Source organism: Carettochelys insculpta, chromosome 9 (genome assembly GCF_033958435.1).
Source record: "Carettochelys insculpta isolate YL-2023 chromosome 9, ASM3395843v1, whole genome shotgun sequence".
NCBI classification, from domain to species: domain Eukaryota; kingdom Metazoa; phylum Chordata; order Testudines; family Carettochelyidae; genus Carettochelys; species Carettochelys insculpta.
The window spans coordinates 55,538,579-55,558,057 of record NC_134145.1 but is presented as its reverse complement, the minus strand read 5'-3'; the positions used below and the strand labels follow the sequence as shown (position 1 = coordinate 55,558,057).

Here is a 19,479-nt window from a genome sequence, read left to right as displayed (position 1 = left end):
CTCTCTGCAGGATGCTACGGAGAGTAATCCGGCATCTTGAGATCACATATCATTTGCTATTTAGCTATGAGTTGTTCATTTTTGGGCTTTTAGATGTTCACTGTTTATTGAAAATAATGTTTGTTTGTTTTTTTCTTTACAGTTATAGCATCAGGAGCTACAAAGACGACCTTAAATAGCCACTTGTGTCTCTGGAGTCACAGGTTACAGATCCCTGTGTTAGGAGAATCACTGCGCTCTGCACTTCCCACCCACAGTCAGATGACTCTCAAACTGCAGGTAGAGCAGAAGGTTCATTAATCAAATCAGAAACAGAAAAACAGACTTGCCAGCAAAGTAACCAGAAATAATCAGTACAATCCATCTTTGGGAGGAGTTGGTTTAGAGCCAGTGGCCCCGGCCCTCCCTCCCAAGCCAGCCGAGACTGACCCACTCCCAGTTCCTGCTCCCATCCCTCCTGCCTCTGTCTTGCACCTCCTGGTCTCACTTTACAAATGGTAATGGCCATTTTTGATGCACACACGGGAGGCTGATGCAGCCTCCTCAGTCAAAGTCACATCCAAAAATATCCAAAAAGCTTAGGTACTTTTGCAGTACCCAGGGAAACTGAGGCACATACGCAGGGTTACTATAGGACAGTAGAACTCACATGTAATGTTGAATAGTAACAGAGAGGTAGTCATATTAGTCTGTACTCCAACAAAACAAAGCAGCAGAAATATAACACTTTAAAGACTAATCATCGAATAAATAATTTTGTTAGTCTTTAGAGTGCTACATTTCTGCCACTTCACATGTAATGTAACAAGGTGAATAAACCCCCTCAGTTCATCACAAGAGGGAAGTGTGAGAAGGTGGGGGGGGTGGGAAGAGGTTCAGGGCTGGGGCACCTGAGATCAGAGGGTTTGGGGCTGGACTGGGGCAGTCCTGGTTATGGCCAACAGGGCTACGTTACCTGGTGGTTGGGTCCCTGCCCTACCCTGCTCCTGCTGAGAGAGCTGTGGCCAGCTTTGTGAGGGTACAGCATCTGCAGGCAAATGGGCAACAGAGGCACAAGAAGATCCTCTCGCTTGCTGCTCCCTTTCCTGTCTCCTCAGAGGCCACAGAAATGCATGATGCAGGGATGAAACAACTGGTGTGTAGAGACAGAAGGCAGCAGGATAGGCTGGGATGCCAATGCCCCACCAGGAGCCAGGCTGGAAACATGGTTCATCCACATATAGCCCACCTTCAGCTGACCCCTTTCACCTGCCTGGAAGTCTTCTACATAGCATGGCACCAGTGCCAACCTGTAGGAGTGACCCAGGAGCCCAGCTGGGAGAGTAGGCTGGCTTCCACCTCTGCAGAGTACCCCAGTGAAGGCTCCTTCTTAACAGAGAGGTGCACCATGGCACAACACCCTACTTTCACCTCTGCAGGGCACACTCAAACCTGTTCTCCAGAGCTTCATGCCCTGTCAAACAGCAAGAGGTTGTCAGAAATATTCTGAAACAATATTCTCAGAGGTGCCATTTAGGGAGGGTGAGAGGATGGGTAATTTGTCCCACCCTCAAGTTTTGTATAAAAGGTCTGTACATCCTAGCCCCAGGCAGAGCTCTTAACTGCTGCCCAGCCTGAATGTGTTACGTGTGAGTTCTGCAAAGAGGAGCTGCTCCCGGTTTATGACCCTGAGGCAGGGAATCAGTATTTTAGTCATAAGCAGAGGCAGGGTGATTGAAGATAAGATTAAGATAGGAAGATGTGGTGATTAAATTAAGGCTCTGGAAGTCATAAGATGAAGCTATAAACACAGGTGTTTTCCTCTCAGTTCGCCTCCTGAATCTGAAGAAGTGGGTCTTTCCTACGAAAGCTCATTACCTAATAAATTGTATAGTTAGTCTTTAAGGTGCTAAAGGACTGCTTGCTTTGTTTTACGAAGCTTCTCTCTGTGAGTGGGGAGGAGAATGGTGTTGAAGAGAGAACACAGAGGACTAAGAAGAAATACAGATAACACCTTTTAGCCAAGATTACATTCAGAGGTGATGAGAAGGATAAGTGAAAAGAAGGGGACAAAACCAACAGAAAGGATAGCAGCAATAGAGAGAAGTTCCCACACTACCCGTGTTAATTATGTGGCTTCATTAACAAAAGTATCTGAGCAACTCATGTCTAACCTATTTCTCCTCAAACCCTGTGGTGAGGTAGAGCAGTGCTGTTATCCCCATTGTACAGATACAGCAGAAGGACCAGATTTCCAAAAGGTATTTAGTATCAGAGGGGTAGCTGTGTTAGTCTATGTCTGCCAAAACTAGGAGAAGTCCTGTGGCACCTTACAGACTAACAGATATTTTTGGAGCTTAAGCTTTCACGGGCAAATACACGCTTTGTCAGATGCATGTAATGGGGTCTGTTGACCCGGGTGAAAGGTAGCAAGATATGTAGGTATATAAATTTGGGAAGGCTCGCCAATCTGACTTAAAGTTGAAGGTTATAGGTTTGCACCTCCCCTGAGTTAACGGTGAGATCTGAGGCAAAGCCTCAGGCCAAAGCCGGAGTTGAGTTTTCGGGATTCCCAGTCACAACACAGACAATGATCTTAACAATAGCTATGCTGTATTTAATAGTACAATAGTACATATGCAGCACTTAGCCAAGACACTACAAAAAAGATATATCGCGGTTAGTACTGAGATTACAATCAAAGATCTTACTTAACAATATTACTAAGAATACCTATTGTTTTACTGATTAATCTTATGGTTTTATCCTATGTCTAGCAAACAGGATGCAATGCTCACTGACTTCTTTTGAACTCTTTAGAAGCAGAGACCAGCTCGCTTCCACCTGTCAAAAGGGAGTTATTGCAGTGGTTCAGAAAAGGAAGAAGTTAGCTAAGAGTAGAATATAACAAGGAGACAGAGAGAGAGAGAGAGTTGGGGTGATAGGCACCCGTTGGTGCGGATCCGTCTGGCACAGCTTCACACACGTTGCATTGGGCGTTCATTACGCGCCCTTCTGTTCTCCCAAAGGATTGTTTTATACTCTTTTTCCCTTGTGCTGACTAAATTAGGGGCTGACATAATCGAACCTTCAATACCTACGGAGACCCCTACACGTATGATGACCTATTCTATTCATCCTGTTTTTCTCAAACCAGAGTTTAAAAGGGAAATTTCCATCTTAGCCCTTTTACCTGAATATATCGGATAACCTTTTATTCTTTCCCATAAGTGAGAAAAGGTTTGGGTGTATTTTGCTATTTGAGAGGTGTTTTTAGATGGCCCAGACTGAAATGACGCACCATTGCTGACCTGACCTTAAACATACTTATAAAAAGATAATTTGCCCAAGCTTCCCCCGCCCCATGCCCTACTTACTGGGCAGGCCCCTTGCGTTTCTGCTGACAGGAAAGAAGGTAAGCATAGATTCTTCTAGGGCTCAATTAGCCAAACTATCATGGCTTCCTTATATCTACCCTAATGCTAATACTATAAGCTAAGCACAGGCAACAGGTCTTTGCCCATGAAAGCTTATGCTCCAAAAATATCTGTTAGTCTGTAAGGTGCCAGAGGACTTCTCAAAGGTATTTAGGCATCTAGTGGGAATTTCAAAAGTGCTGAGAAGGTTAGGAGCTTTGTAAACTTCACTAGATACCTAGCAGCACCTTTGGGTGCCTACAAAACTTTTGAAATTCTGTTCCAAAGACACTGGTTTGAAGTCATACAGGAAATCCATAGGGAAAGTAGAACCCAAAGGAAGACTCACAGATGAGAGCAAAAATCACAAAGGGCCAAACAGCACATGAAGCAGCACTGAGGTCAAGAAAGATGAAGAAAGAGAACGAGATTCAGTCCAACAAAAATGATTAGGCTATAGAACAACTTCTGTATGAGGAGAATTAAGGGGGGGTTGTGGAATCTGAATAAGTTAGGCCTTAAACGTTGGCTAAGTCTGCTTACATGCTTGAAGGCCTGAGAAGGGGTTGCATAAAGATAGGGAAGGTGCTTACTGTTCTTTGTTCTGAGAAACTAGAACGATCCAGTTATTGCAGGAAATATGCTCTTCCTCACCGTGAACAACCTTGCTTTCCTAATTTGGTAGTTGTCTCCTTATTTGGGACTGAGAAATCTGAGTAGTATGCCAACTATAAAAACTTTGTAACTTTCTTAAGCAGGGGGGTGGGGCGCAGCCCTCACAGGCTGTGTCAGTTAGTGAAGACTTTCCCAGCAGCTGCTTATTTTCTTTAATAAAGGTGCCTTTGGCAAATCTGAGATAAACACAACGTGAAGACCGTGTTTTCTTCCACAAGGGTATTTACAGAGATCTATAAAATCATGACTGGTGTGGAAAAAATAAAGAAGCTGTTATTTACTCCTCATTACACAAGAACTCAAGGTCACCAAATGAAATTAAAGTAGTAGGTTTAAAACAAACAAAATGAAGTATTTCTTCACACAATGCATGGTCTACCTGTGGAATTACATGCCAGCGAATGTTGTGAAGGCAAAGATTATAAACAGGGTTTAAAAAAATAACTAGGTATGTTGATGGAGTGTAGGTCCATCGAGGGCTATTTGCCAGGATGGGCACGGATGCTGTCCCTACCCTGATTGCCAGAAACTGGGAATGGGTAACAGAGAATGGATCATTTTATCATTATGTGTTCTGTTCATTCCTCTGGGGCACCTGACATTGGCCACTGCCAGATGAAAGATACTGGATAGCTGGACCTTTGGTCTGACTCAATATGGTTATTCCTATATTCAGGAGAGAGAAGATCACTTAGCCCCTGAAGGATGGAAGGCTCTGCCCCACGCCGGGTTGTAGAGTAACAGCTACTACGAAATATTACATTTTAGCTGAAAACCATTTTGTTTTGTCACTTTTTGTTCTGAGTTTGAGAAAAGGAAAGAGGAAGTGTCATATGCGTATCAAGTGTATTTATGCCTCAAATTCCTAGTTTCAGCTGTGCTCAGGCCACTTCCAGAATGAAGAATGGAAATTGCTCCCACAAAATAAGGCTGTCAATTATTTTCATGATTTATGCACTGTGTTCTGTGTGTTCAGCACTGATTAGACTATACCAAAAATGTAGTCCCTGAAAACGTGTACAAGATGTATAACTGTGGATAATATGGCTCACATACTGAGGTATAAAGTGTAGAGTAACTATGTTATCACATGGTTATTTTAATGTGAATGTCTGTGAATAAAGGTGCTGATGGCTACAGAAGTTTTCTGATTAAATGACAGCAAGATTTGACCCTTTCTTCCAATAAGAGCTCCTGGGCCTTTTTATTTTCCTTTTCTGCTTCCACTGGCAATATATATAACCTTAGAAGTCTCAATTTATTTATCTTCTTGAAAATGTGGAATTTATTGGTGCTCAGTTTAAAAAATTCTCCTCTGAGAACTGCAATTCAATCACCATGGTGTTGTGTTTAACAGCCTTCTGCTTTAAATAACTGCTTCCCAGAAGTGAAAGCAGTGTTGCCAACTTTCATGATTTTGTCCTTGTTTTCCTCAAAGCTCCAGTTTCTGGAGTCAAGTGATGATTTAAGCCTTCATTCAAAAAGAAAAAATAAAATTGTAGTATTCATGGTTCTGGAGAAATCTTCAAAATGGGACCCCAGTGTATTCTCCAGGTTCAAAAAGCAAAAGACTCAAAAAAGCCCCACCACATTTATTATTTTTATATAACCTCATGATTTTGAAGGCAATCTCATGATTTCCAGGTTACTTGACTCATGATTTATGAAGATTTGTGTTTGGCAATACCATGAAAGAGACTTGATAATGTCAGATTCACTTATCTTTAAAGCAAGTTTCTAGGGTAACACCCCAGAACCCCAGGCGACTGTGGTATAAACTCACAGGGCCTTGCCCTAATAGAATGGTTCCACAAGTTAAAATGACCCATTCTAAGCTTGATGAACTGTATAAAGCCTGAAGGACAGAAAGGAATATGGATTTCACTGCAACTTTCAATTATTGTTTTCAAGAGTCAGTGAACTAGTCTCCCTTAAAAATAATGAGAAGTCCTGTGGCACTTTATAGACTAACAAAATTTTTGGAGCATAAAGGTTTTGTGGGCAAAGATCCATTTTGTCAGTTGCAGCTGATGAAGTGGATCTTTGCCCACAAAAGCTTATGCTCCAAAAAATGTTAGTCCATAAGGTGCACAGGACTTCTTGTTTTTGTGGATATGGACTAACATGGCTATCCCTCTGACACTAGAAGAACAAAAAGCCTTGTGGCACCTTTTAGACTAATAGATATTTTGAAGCATAAGCTTTCATGGGCAAAGACCCGCTTCATCAGATGCATGAGTGAGGGGGTGATGAAGGTCTTTGCCCATGAAAGCTTATGCTCCAAAATATCTGTTAGTCTAAAAGGTGCCACAAGGCTTTTTGTTGTTCTTGAAACTACAGACTAACACAGCTACCTCTCTGATAATTGTAATCTCTGATAGTAGTCTCCCTTCAGTGATTTGAAACAAGCTATCAGAACATGTTACTACTACAGCTAAATCAGTCTAATATTTATTTACTTCTCTTTCTTGACATAGGAACTAGATGCATCACTCCAGTCAGCTAATTTCTAAACTATCTGCAAAAATACCCAGTGTTTTCCAGTGCTTAACCTGCCCCTTTAATAGTGATTAACATTGCCCCCCCTTAACCACCCACCCAAATTCTGAAGTGATGCCCATGGAGGGAGCACTGATTACATTCCCGAGAGCTTGTCTACACTGGGGTTTGTTTTGTTTTTTGTTTTCTGCAGAAATACCCATTTTACCAGAAAAATCCCCTGTATCCACACTGCAAAGTTTGTTATTCTGGAATAACAGGACATTTAATTCAAAATAGTAACTCTATCAAAACAATGACTTTTGCCAACGCCCTCCTTTTCAATTTTGAAATTGACTCAAGCCTGGTCTACAACAGGGAACAAAGTTGATCCCAGATACGGAATTCTAGATATGCCATTAGCGCAGCTAGAATCCACGTATGAGGATCCACTTTGTTCCCTGCTGTAAATAGGGGCTCCTGCGGCTCACACCAATGTCCCTTGCTCCAAGTGATAGTGTGGAGTATCAGGGTCGACAGCCAAACCCAGAAGTCGATTTTGACATGTCTATAAATCAAATGCCACAGGATTGATCAGGGTGCTCCGAATAGGCAATAAGTATAGACATACCCTCAGTGCGTACTAAGCAGAGGTAATTATGAGGCATCTCATCCTTGTTCTTATTTCAAAACTGGCCTCTCTTAGTGTGAGCTCTCAAATTCCAAATGCCCTTGCAGTGTGAACGCTCTTATCAGACACAATGTGAGAAGGCCAAAAGAGGTAATTTCCCAACAGCCTTGCAAGGCAGCCAGCCTGACGGAGCGGGGAGGAGGCAGCTCCGACTCCATCAATTGACAACTCTTGCCCCCAGAGGCAGGCAAGCAGTAGGAGCGTGGGAACACCACAGGTTATCCACCGAACGGAGCAAGTGGTGCGTTGCGTTGTCTTGCCCTCGCGCCTTCCGCTCCAAGCGCCTGAGCCAGGCCTGGCGAGGAGCTGGGGGTGTTCTTCCCCGCAGGCAAGCGAGGCGGCAGGAGCCAGGAGTCCCGACTCCCACCTGCAGCAGGCGGGCTCACAGTCCTATCCGCCCCTCAGCTCAGCCCCACACCCCTCGGGCTACCCCGCCACGCACCCATCCGCAACCGCTCCCTTACTGAGTTCTCCGGCCTCGGCCTCGGCCTCGGCCTCCTCCGGCTCCGGCTCCGGCTCCGGCTCCGGCTCCCCCGGCGCGGGGGGCAGTTTCACCACCGCAGCCTCCTCAGCCGCCATCTTCCCCGCGGAGCGTGCTCCGCAGGCGAAGGGCGCGCAAGCCTCCTACACCTCTCCTGACAGGCCTGGGGTGAGGAGGGATGTTGCTGTTCGCGGCGCGCTTCCTGTCACGCGACGAGCGGCCGCGCAAGCTCGCCTCGCGCCGGCGGGATTCAATCGGACCGGTCCAGCCAATTACAGTTACGGCTCCCGAGCGGCACGCCCGCACAAAAACTACACTACCCAGCATGCACCGGGGTAACGGCGCTCAAGCCGCCCTAACCTGGCGGGGGCTGTGACGTTTGAATGACTCCAACTGCCAAGATGCGGAGGGCGGAAACTACAGTACCCAGCATGCTCGTGGGGTGAGGGCTGTGTCAGGCCCTGGTTAGGCAGCACCACAAGAACTTGAGTGAGTAGAGCTGGGTGGGGGATTTGTGTTGTTCCGGTCTTGGGCTGGGGAGGGGGACGCTAGTTGTCTGCCCTCTCCCTTGAGGGGCGGGGATGGGGTGGGGCGGTAGTGGCTGTCAGGTTGTGTGGCTGGCTGGGGCATTGCTTGCGGGGGTGGGGGTGGGGGTGGGGGGGCGGAGAGATAGGGAGGCTGCCCGTGGGCTGGGTTGTCAGGTGTGCAGACGTTTTGGGGGTGCCCAGAGCGTGCACCCTACTCCCCATCCAAACTCTCTCTCTTCCTCCCCACCTGCCTGAGGTTCTGGAAGGGAGTTTGGGTTGGAGCAGGGGGCTGGCGTGCAGGAGGGGGTGGGGACTCTGGGGGGCAGTCTGGATGCTGCATACGGATGCAGGCTCTGGGAAGGGCTGTGGTAGGGCAGAAGGAGTAGGGGTGTGATTCTTACCTTGGCACATTGCGCTCAGGGAAGGGGACGTCTCTGTGTGCAGTTCCCACCCTGAGCCCCCATGAGACCAACAGCAAACTACAGGTGCAGTGCCTGCCACACAGACATAACTCATCTTTTCCTCCAGCAGTGGTTCCCAAGTGGGGAGGCTGGGAATGACATGCTGCAGGCTGGTGGCAGCAGCATCTCTGGGCTTTTTTAAGTCATTTGGGGGTAGGAGATGGACCCTGAGGTGCCCTGAGGGAGCCCACAAGGTTACTAGACAGAGCTGTTGGAGAGAACTGGCCTTGAATTTCATTGGAGCTGGGCCAGGAATATTGCTGGTACCTGGGCACTGTAGGCTTCGTATAACTTGCTGCTTATGGTAGTAGTAGCATCCTTCAGTCTACGTAGACTATGGATCGCACCCTTTGTAGTTCCGTTAGGCATCCTCATTTGCAGCATCGGCTGTGACTGTGAAGACCCACATGAGAGTGACAGTCCTTGCTGCATCTGTTGCATATGTAATGGGTGTCTGGCAGGTCCTTGCTGTGCTTTCTGTGGGCTCGCTTCTCCTTTGCTAGCTGTCTGATCCTCAACTCACCCTTCTGAAGCCCTGCCTCCATCTGCTGCGATCGTCTGCCAGCTCCTCCCAGCTGTCTGGCTTGATGTCTACTTCCCTGAGGTCTCTCTTGCAAACATTTTTGTAGCGCAGCTGGGGGCATCCGGGAGGTATTTTGCCAGAGGCTAGCTCGCCATACAGGATGTCTTTTGGGATCCTTCCATCATTCATCCTGTGGACGTGGCCAAGCCAGCGGAGCCGAGGCTGCCTGAGGAGGGTGTGCATAGTTGGGATTCCAGCTTGCTCAAGGACGGTAGTGTTGGACACTCTGTCCTTCCACGATATTCCAAGGATGCTCCTGAGGCAGCGCAAGTGGAAGACGTTCAGCCTCTTTTCCTGGCGGGCGTACAGGGTCCAAGTCTCGCTGCCGTAAAGGAGGGTGCTGAGGATGCAGGCTCTATAGACTTGCGTTTTGGTGTGAGTGTACAACTTGTTGTTATTCCACACTCTCTCGCTGAGTCTGGACAGAGTTGTGGCTGCTTTACCGATCCTCCTATTTAGCTCAGTGTCCAACGACAGGGTGTCAGTGATGGTGGACCTGAGGTAAATGAACTCATGGACGACCTCTAACGTATAGGTGTCAGTGCTGATTGATGGAGAAACAGCAACATCCTGAGCAAGTACATTTGTCTCCTTTAGGCTGATGGAGAGCCCAAAGTCCTTGCATGCTTTGGAGAACCAATCCAGCAGCTTCTGAGCCTGGTCTTCTGCGTGTGACACGACAGTAGCGTCATCTGCGAACAGCATATCTCTGATGAGGACTTCCCGCACCTTAGATTTAGCTTTCAGCCATGCAAGATTAAACAGTTTCCCGTCAGATCTTGTGTGCAAAAAGATGGCCTCTGTTGAAGCTCCAAAGGCGTGTTTAAGGAGGAGTGCGAAGATGATCCCGAACAATGTTGGAGCAAGGACGCATCCTTGTTTGACGCCGCTCCTGATTCTGAAAGCATTGATAATGTGCCATCGTATTGGACAGTTCCTCTCATGTCTTCGTGGAAAGACTGGATCATCTTCAGTAACCGTGGTGGACATCCTATCTTGTGGAGCAGTTTGAACAGTCCATCCCTCCTGACCAAGTCGAAGGCCTTGGTTAGGATGATGAAGGCAATATAGAGTGGCTTCCTTTGCTCCCTGTATTTCTCCTGCAGCTGCCTCAGAGAGAAGACCATGTTGACGGTAGATCTCTCTGCGCGGAATCCGCACTGTGATTCTGAATACACCCTCTCAGCAGTCTTCTGGAGTCCACCAAGGATGACGTGAGCAAACAGTTTACCAGTGATGCTTAGAAGGGAGATTCCACGGTAATTGTTGCAGTCACTTCTGTCTCCTTTGTTCTTATACAAGGTTATGATGTTAATGTCGTGCATGTCCTGTGGAACCTCTCCCTCTCTCCAGCACAGGCACAGTAGATCATGTAGGGGTTCCAGGAGAGTGTCTGTGGCACACTTGATTACCTCTGGTGGTATACCATCCTGGCCCGGGGCCTTTCCTACTGCAGTGTTGTCGATGGCTTTCTTCAGTTCATCCACAGTTGGTTCCTGGTCCAGTTTGTCCATTACTGGTAGGAGTTCGAAGGCATCGAGGGCTGAGCCGACCACAATGTTCTCGCGTGAGTACAGCTCAGAGTAGTGCTCCATCTGTTTGGCTTTGTCAGTGATGACATCACCAGATTTGCATTTCAGAGGTGCCATCTTGTTCTGGGTGGGTCCTAATGCCTTCTTGATGCTCTCGTACATTCCCCTGAGGTTACCAAAATCAGCACTGGTCTGGATGCTGCTGCATAGCTCGAGCCAGAAGTTGTTGGCACAGCGCCTGGCCGTCTGCTGTACTGTTTTTCTGGCTGCTCTGAGCGCTTGCAGGGTATTCTGGCTTGGCGAACATTTGTACTCCAGGAGCTGAGCGTGCTTTTTTCCCCGATGGCTGGAATCATCTCATCGGAGTTAGCTTCAAACCAGTCATTTTGTGTTTCTAGCTCTTCTTCCAAACACCGACAAGGCTGTGTTGTACATTGTATCCCTCAGATGCTGCCATCTGGATGTCACATCGGCACCCTCAGGGTTGCTGTGCAGATTCTCCTCGAGGGTCTCTGAACTTTTCAGCTTTCTCTGAGATAGCCGTCTTTCTGGCATCGATGTGGGGCCTTCCAGTTGGTTTAGAGCGGTGCAGCTTCTTGGGAATCACCTTGAGTTTGGAGCAAACTAACGAGTGATCTGTATCGCAGTAAGCTCTATGACAGCTGCGTGTCAGAAGGACGTTTTTGAGGTTCACGTCTAGCGATGACCACGTCTAGTTGATGCCAGTGTTTCGAGCGTGGGTGTCTCCATGACACTGTGCTGTGGCTTGGTTTGGAAAAATGTGTTTGTGATGCACAGATTGTGGTATGTGCAAAGTTTGAGAAGATGCTGACCATTTTCATTCATTTTTCCCCACACCAAAGTGGCCTAAGCAGGAAGGCCATGAGTCACGATTGGCTCCAGCTCTCGCATTGAAGTCACCCAGAATGTACAGTTGTTCGCGAGCAGGTATTTGCGCTATGGCAGCACTAAGCACGTCATAAAACTTGTCTTTTACTTCCGGTGCGGCATACAGGGTTGGGGCATAAGCACTGATCAGGTGGACAGGACCGGGGCGAGTTTGAAGTATGACCTGAAGGAGTCTTTCTGATCCACCCATGACTAATTCCACCATTTGTAGAAGGGAGTTTCTGATGGCGAAGCCAACACCATGCTCCCTGGGTTCTTCTCGGGATTTACCCTGCCAGAAAAAGGTGTAGTCCTTTTCCTTTAGAGATCCCGAAACTGCGAGACGTGTCTCTTGCAGAGCAGCAATGTCAACTTGGAGCCTTTTCAGTTCCTCGTTGAGGACAGCAGTCTTTCGGATGTCGCTGATGTCCCAGAGATCTTCAGTCAGACCTGTCAGCATGGTCCACATATTCCAGCAAGCAAGCTTAAAAGTTTGATGGTTTCCTTTTCTTGTTGATTGTCTTATTGGTTTGCCTGCCGCTCAGCTTTCAGGTCACTTGTCAGGTTTGGGAACCTTAAGCCTCATGCACCCAGTGAGGCAGGTGAAGTGTGGCGGGACAGTACCCTATTAGCTGGGGGCTGCCCAGCTTGAGGCGGGCAGTGACTGTCCAGTGAGATGCGACGATCTCTCCCACCATCGGAGGCAACCCGTGGCACTCGTTCTCTACACCAATCGAGCAAGAGCTTATAACTGGTATCTGTTACCTCCCGTGTTGGTTCAATGCTGTTAGCGATGCTGGAGTACCTCTCCAGGCGCGAGCTTGGGCGATTATTGGGACCCTGGGCTGCCCAGACGCCCGTGTTCCCCTCTCGGCTTTACTTATATAGTCCAAAGGAGAGAATTACCTCTATGTCTGGTACCAGCTCAGGGGCAGGAGTTGCCGGGTCAATGCCAGAAGTTGGCACAGAACCGCCTTAGGACTCCCCTCCAGATTTTCTGTCAGGGTTTACTCCCTTAGCCTTGCTCCTTTCCAGGATAACCCACAAGGCAGTGGGGCATGGAGAACGTGGGTGCGGTCCCACTACCTCTTGCGCCTCTCTGGCACCACATGTCCCCAAAGCTCCCCATGACGACCACCTTGCCTCCCCAGGACCCTCCTCCCCACCCCTCTCCCTCTCATCAGCTACCATCACCCCCCAGATCCTCCCTCCCTGTTCCCTTTTCCCCCATCCACTCACATGTCTCCTGACTGCACCACACTGCCCCCTATCAGTTCTCGTTGCCCCCAGGTCCCCCTTCCCCCGGCCTCTCCGCACCTGGCCACACGCTGCTGCAGTCCCACGTCCTCCAGGAAGGCGCCGATCTTGCAGCCCAGCCGCACCCTGGGTCCCAGCCAAAGCTACCAACTCTTCATCTGGCTACAGCTGACCCTGGAGCCCCACAGATCTGGTGCATCGCGTCCATGCAGGGAGTGCAGGACTGGGCCTGGAAGCCATGCAATCTGGGCCAGCATGCCGCAAGCAGCCTTCATGGGTGCTGCCATCCTCACAGCCATACCAGACGCCCCCAAAACACTTGCCCACCACTGATGTCCCTTGATCTCACCCCCCCCTGCTCCAGATGCTGTAGTGGGTCCCTCAGCTCCAGCCAGCAGTTGGGGATGATGCTGCCTCTTAGACCTGAAGTAGTAACTAGCTCCCTCTAAGCTCCCCCTCTAAAGTCCCCTCTCAAAACTCCCTCCTGTTAGCAACCACCCTGTTCGCATGCTCCCTGGTCACTTGCCAGCAGGGCTTTAGAGCTCTGGCCTACCTGAGAGAGCCCCGCCCTCTGACTACCGGTCAGCCAATCGGCACGCAGCCTGAGCCTGCTTATGGACACTGTGAGGTACCATGCTCCTCCCCTACTTCAGCTGTGAACACAGGAGGGGGAGGAGCTGCTGGGAAGTGAGAATGGGAAAGTACAGAGCTTGTTCTCAGACCTGGGGGTGTTCTCTGTCTCCCTTTTTTCTTTCTCACTGTGGTGGGTGCTCTAGGAACAAAGGTACTGAACTGCAAAGTTCCAAGGCTGTAGTAGATAAACTCCTAGTTTATGTCCTGACAGGCATTTGGTGACCATATGGAATAGCTTTTGGTTCGCAGGTGCTGACAGAACTGACCCAGGTGACGTTTCTTCTTAGGCCAAGCCTCCTTCATCCGTTTGTTCGTTCATAAAATGTGCAGCTTTGTGCTTTATCCTGTGCTGAGCTTTAAGCTTGGAGGTTGCTGCCTGTAAACTTTCATAATTAACTTCATTATGTTGCTTCAGAACCTTCCCTAGAGTTACTTTGCTGTGATGCTCACGAAAAAGACTTGCCCAGTGTTGTCTTGCATTTCCCCATCTGTTTGTCTATATCCATTTGTGTTTTATTGTCTTAGTATGCTGTCTAAGATAGGGACTATCAAATGGCTATCCGTATTCTTTATGGAAATATGTTAATCTGTATTCATAATGGGAAGTGCCCTTGTGCAAAATATTTCATGTAAGGTATCATTTGTAAAGTTTTAAAGCTGCTGGACTTGTATATTCTATTTGCATGCATTTATTATTCCTGTCTTTGAAATTTAGAAATATGAACTATAAACCTGCTTTACTAGTTGTAGACGTGGTAAGTGAGGGCCATGATGGCTATTTCAGAAACTTGATGGTTCATGGATAACGACAGTAATGTGTAAGTGTGTGTGTTTCTCCTATGTCCTCCTAATCTGTTCATAGGAGGGGCTGAGAGACCCCATAAGGTCATTTGATTCTGGGACCTGCTTGGTTCTTGTACTTTTCCAAAGGAAAAAGTTTAACTGAACACAAAGGACTTCCACCGTGGACAAAATCTAGAAAAAAGATTGGAAACCATATAATAGGGGCTGATATCAGGCAACCCCTGCCTACCACCCAAGAAGAGTGCTGGAAGACTGAACAGGGAGAAGTATTAACCTCCAGGCTAGGAGGCTTTCTAGCCTGTGAAAAAATATGACCAGAATTACTCTTAGGCTTTGTCTACACTTAATGCACTGTTGATTTACTTCTGCTATGCAAATAGTATAACTGAAGGTATGTCCGGTGTCTTGTGTGTGATAAGGTCGACAGAGGTTGCTCTCTTGTTGTGTAGCCAAAAAGATATATGTACTGGATTTATAGCTTGTATGCTTAAATCTATATATTTTTTTTCTAATTTAGCAGTTACAAAAGGGGCCAACAGGGATCATGCTCTGTAAGATGTTAGCTTTAGCACTTTTTAAATATATTTAGGTAGGTGTAAGAACATAGAAATTTCTAGATGTGTATGTTGGTAAGTGTGAACATATTTGAATTTTCAGACCTTTCAGCTTGGCTACTTTAACCACAAAGGACCAATATGCTGATGTAAAAGGCAGCATTTTTGTTGTGGGGTTTCTGAAAAAGGGACCAGTGTGTTAATGTAGCACATGACATTTATCTTATGTGGTATCAGAAGGTGTCAAAAATACAATGGCCTTATCATCCTCTTTACTGTAAAGTAGAGGCAAGCATCACCAAGGATCATCTGGTCACATGGAAACAAGGCCTTAGTGCGAGATACTGCATATGACAAGTTTCTTAGTGTGTTAGGCTTGACTGGTGTGCTTTTTGTTTTATTTTGCTTAGTAGCTTGCTTTGCTCTGTGTGTGATTGCTTACAGCTACTGAAATCCTACTTTTTATACTTAATAAAACCACTTTTATTTATTAATAAATCCACTGTAAATAATTGTTCCTGGGCAGGAGGTATGCAGCTGTGCATGTCTTTATGTCAGAAAGAGGGTGGATAATATAATCTTGTTCTGTATAAAACTTTATATGAAGTATGTTGGATTTATCTGGGGTTCTGGTCCCTTTGGGGGCTGAGGAAGTCCCTTTAACTGAGCCTTCCCAGAGCTAGTCTGACCTCAGCATCTCTATTATTCTGCATAGGGCTGTGACCCCACCTCTGTGTTAGTAGTGAAGGAGACTGGTGTGCCTGGCACAGCAAAACAGGAGGTTCCCAGGAAGGTTGGTTCAGTAGTATTTCAGCACATCAAGTGGCAGTCTCAATGGGTTCTTTGTGACAGAACCTGTTGCAGGAACCATCTTTTGGTCTATATTTGACCAGTGCCTACCACACAAGGTATTGTTCCATGACTTCAGTTCCTAGTTGCTATGGTTATACAAATAGTAATAATAAGTCTGAAGGTGTTTGGCTTGCTGGTTCTGGCCCATATGCTTGAGGTTTCACTGAGCACCCTAGATAGAGCTGAAAAGGACTCTCTCTTCCCCCCTGCCCCTGATCAAATTGGCAGTAGCCTTGACAGGGAAGTTGTCCTCTGTAGTGTGGTGTGCACATTATTCCAGAGGATGCTGGCAAACAATTTCCCTTTCATCACAGGGCTCCATTTCTCTGCCGGTGACATGCAGTAGGTTGGTCTTCTGAGGGTTGTAATCTTTGGTGCAATTTGGGTTGCTGAGTTGTGTTGATGGCCTTTGATAGACAGGTAAAACTAGACGATTTGGTGAATCCTTCTGGCCTTAAATTCTATGATTTTTCTGATATGACATTATTGGGCTCATTTGTATATAATGTCAATAATCCTCGTGTGAGGCAAGGATCCATCATATGTATTATTTCAGACATACTTAAATCTACTTTTCTACCTTCGTTACCAGTTCTCTGCTGTATAGGTCCACTCACTGCTCATAGAAAGGAAAGTGTAGCAAAACTTGTAACAAAATAGAATAGTAACAGAGAGGTAGCCCTGTTAATCTATATTCCAACAAAACAAAGCAGCAGAAATGTAGCACTTTAAAGACTAACAAAATGATTTATTCAGTGATGAGCTTTTGCGGAACAGACCCACTTAAGACCTACTTCATCAGATCTGTCCCACGGAAGCTCATCACCGAATAAATCATGTTGGTAGTCTTTAAAGTGCTACATTTCTGTTGCTTTGCTTTGTTGTAACAAAATTGTATGATGTACCACATGTTCTTGTTTAATCTGACATATGGTTGTCTCCCACACAGCATCTATTGTGGACAAGTTATTGGGTAAGGGATTTACGGTAGAGGACACATGGCAGGCTTCATGATTTGCAAAGTAAGAATGTATTTATGTTTACCTGAAGACTGACTCCTTCAGGGTCAATCTTCCGGGGTTCAGTTTAGCGTGCCAGTGGGGATGCACTAAAATGAATCATCAGGGCTCTACAGTCAGCCCTGGAATGCCTCACCCTTGCAAGGAGTAAGGGAGAATGACAGAAGAGTTTCTCCCATTGACCTTCCTCTGTGTGGACTCCAGAAAAATTCATCAATGTACCAATTCCAGCTATGCAATTGATGTAACTTGAATTGTGTATCTTAGATTGACCTTTCAGTGTAGTGTAGACTTGGCCTTTGTGACAAATGACTGTCTTGCCTCTGACCCCTCTCAGCATGAGCCCAGGTCTTATTAACCATAAAGACGATGGATCCTTCTCACCTGGTTTTGTAACAGATACGAAATTTGTGCAGCAGCAGCAGCAGCAGCATTTTTGTGGTGTTTTAAACAGTCCAGTAACTACAATTTCTCTAGTTAATAGAGGCTGTCTAAATTCCATCTGAGATGGATGATGCAGCTCAAATGCAAATCTTGCTCACAAGATTCCTCTGGAAGAGAGGAAATTAAAATGGTGGGGAGGATTCCTCTGGAAGAGGGGATTGAAATGGTGAGAAGTACTTATAAAATGATCAACTGCGATCATTTTACGACTTCACAATAAGCTTGTAAGGCAGCAGCAAAAAGAGGATAGATGACAAAGGTTCCACTAACTTGTGAAATGTCCCCTGGAACAAGATATGCCTGTAGCTGAAGACAGAACAACTCTTTTTTTTTTTTTAATGTTATACCACACTGTCCACTATAACAGTTAGTTAAGTAGCTTCCCATAATGCATTAATAGTAGTAGTAGGCATCCTTCAGTCTGCATAGACTCTGGATCGCGCCCTTTGTATTTTCAATTGAGGACTTCATTTACAGCGTCTCCTGTGACTATGAAGACCCGCACGAGAGTGACAGTCCTTGCTGCATCTCTTGCAGATGTGGTGGGTGTCTCGCAAGTCCTTAGTGTGCTCTCTGTGCGCTCGCTTCTCCTCTGCTAGCTGTCTGATCCTCATCTCGCCCTTCTGAAGGCCCTTGCGTAACCCCTGCCTCCATCTGCTGCGGTCGTCTGCTAGTTCTTCCCAGTTGTCCAGCTCGATGTCTACCTCTCTGAGGTCTCTCTTGCAGACATCTTTGTAGCGCAACTGGGAGCATCCGGGAGGTCTTTTGCCAGAGGCTAGCTCACCATACAGGATGTCTTTTGGAATCCTTCCATCATTCATCCCGTGGACGTGGCCAAGCCAGCGGAGCCGACGCTGCCTGAGGAGGGTGTGCATGATTGGGATTCCAGCTTGCTCGAGAACGGTGGTGTTGGTCACTCTGTCCTTCCATGATATTCCAAGGATGCGCCTGAGGCAGCACAAGTGGAAGACGTTCAGCCTCTTTTCCTGGCGGGCATACAGGGTCCAAGTCTCGCTGCCATAAAGGAGGGTGCTGAGGATGCAGGCTCTGTAGACTTGCATTTTGGTGTGAGTGTACAACTTGTTGTTATTCCACACTCTCTTGCTGAGTCTGGACAGAGTTGTGGCCGCTTTTCCGATCCTCCTATTTAGCTCGGTGTCCAACGACAGGGTGTCAGTGATGGTGGACCCGATGTACACGAACTCATGGACAACCTCTAACTTATAGTTGTCAGTGCTGATTGATGGGGATTCAGCAACATCCTGACCGAGTACGTTTGTCTTCTTTAGGCTGATGGTAAGCCCAAAGTCCTTGCACGCTTTGGAGAACTGATCCAGCAGTTTTTGAAGCTGGTCTTCTGTGTGAGACACTACAGCAGCATCGTCTGCGAACAGCATGTCTCTGATGAGGACTTCCTGCACCTTAGACTTAGCTTTCAGCCTTGCAAGGTTAAACAGTTTCCCATCAGATCTTGTGTGCAGCAAGATGCCCTCTGTTGAAGATCCAAAGGCATGCTTCAGGAGGAGTGCGAAGAAGATCCCGAACAATGTCGGAGCAAGCATGCATCCTTGTTTGACGCCGCTCCTGATTCTGAAAGCATCCGATAATGCGCCGTCATATTGGATGGTTCCTCTCATGTTTTCATGGAACGACTGGCTCATCTTGAGTAACCGTGGAGGACAGCCTGTCTTGTGGAGCAGTTTGAACAGACCATCCCTGCTGACCAAGTCAAAGGCCTTGGTCAAGTCGATGAAGGCTATGTAGAGTGGCTTCCTCTGCTCCCTGCACTTCTCCTGCAGCTGCCTTAGAGAGAAGACCATGTCAACGGTAGACCTCTCTGTGCGGAATCCGCACTGTGATGCGGGGTACACCCTCTCAGCAATCTTCTGGAGTCTGCTGAGGATGACGCGAGCGACCAGGTTACCAGTGACGCTTGGGAGGGAGATTCCACGGTAGTTGTTGCAGTCGCTTCTGTCTCCTTTGCTCTTATACAATGTTACAATGTTAGCGTCCTGCATATCCTGTGGAACCTCACCCTTTTTCCAGCACAGGCACAGTAGATCATGTAGGGGTTCCAGGAATATGTCCGCGGCACACTTGATTACCTCTGATGGTAAACCATCCTGGCCAGGGGCCTTTCCTGCTGCAGTGCTGTCGATGGCTGTCTTCAGTTCATCCACAGTCGGTTTTTGATCCGGTTCGTCC

At 47.1% G+C, this 19,479-nt stretch overlaps 2 protein-coding genes across 4 annotated transcripts in view; one reads left to right on the top strand and one right to left on the bottom strand.

Annotated features, from left to right (window-relative positions):
• The window catches only part of TRMT1L (tRNA methyltransferase 1L), a 70,062-nt gene extending 62,059 nt beyond the window's left edge, over positions 1-8,003 (bottom strand). For both annotated transcript variants that reach the window (XM_075002244.1, XM_075002245.1), the window contains exon 1: positions 7,704-8,003. In XM_075002244.1, the coding sequence (XP_074858345.1) occupies positions 7,704-7,818 (115 nt within the window). In that variant the 5' untranslated portion in view covers positions 7,819-8,003. The remainder of the gene's footprint in view (positions 1-7,703) is intronic.
• A 163-nt stretch (positions 8,004-8,166) lies between these two features.
• SWT1 (SWT1 RNA endoribonuclease homolog) overlaps positions 8,167-19,479 on the top strand; it is a 75,153-nt gene continuing 63,840 nt past the window's right edge. For both annotated transcript variants that reach the window (XR_012646523.1, XM_075002242.1), the window contains exon 1: positions 8,167-8,209. The gene's annotated coding sequence lies outside the window, so the exon portion shown is untranslated. The remainder of the gene's footprint in view (positions 8,210-19,479) is intronic.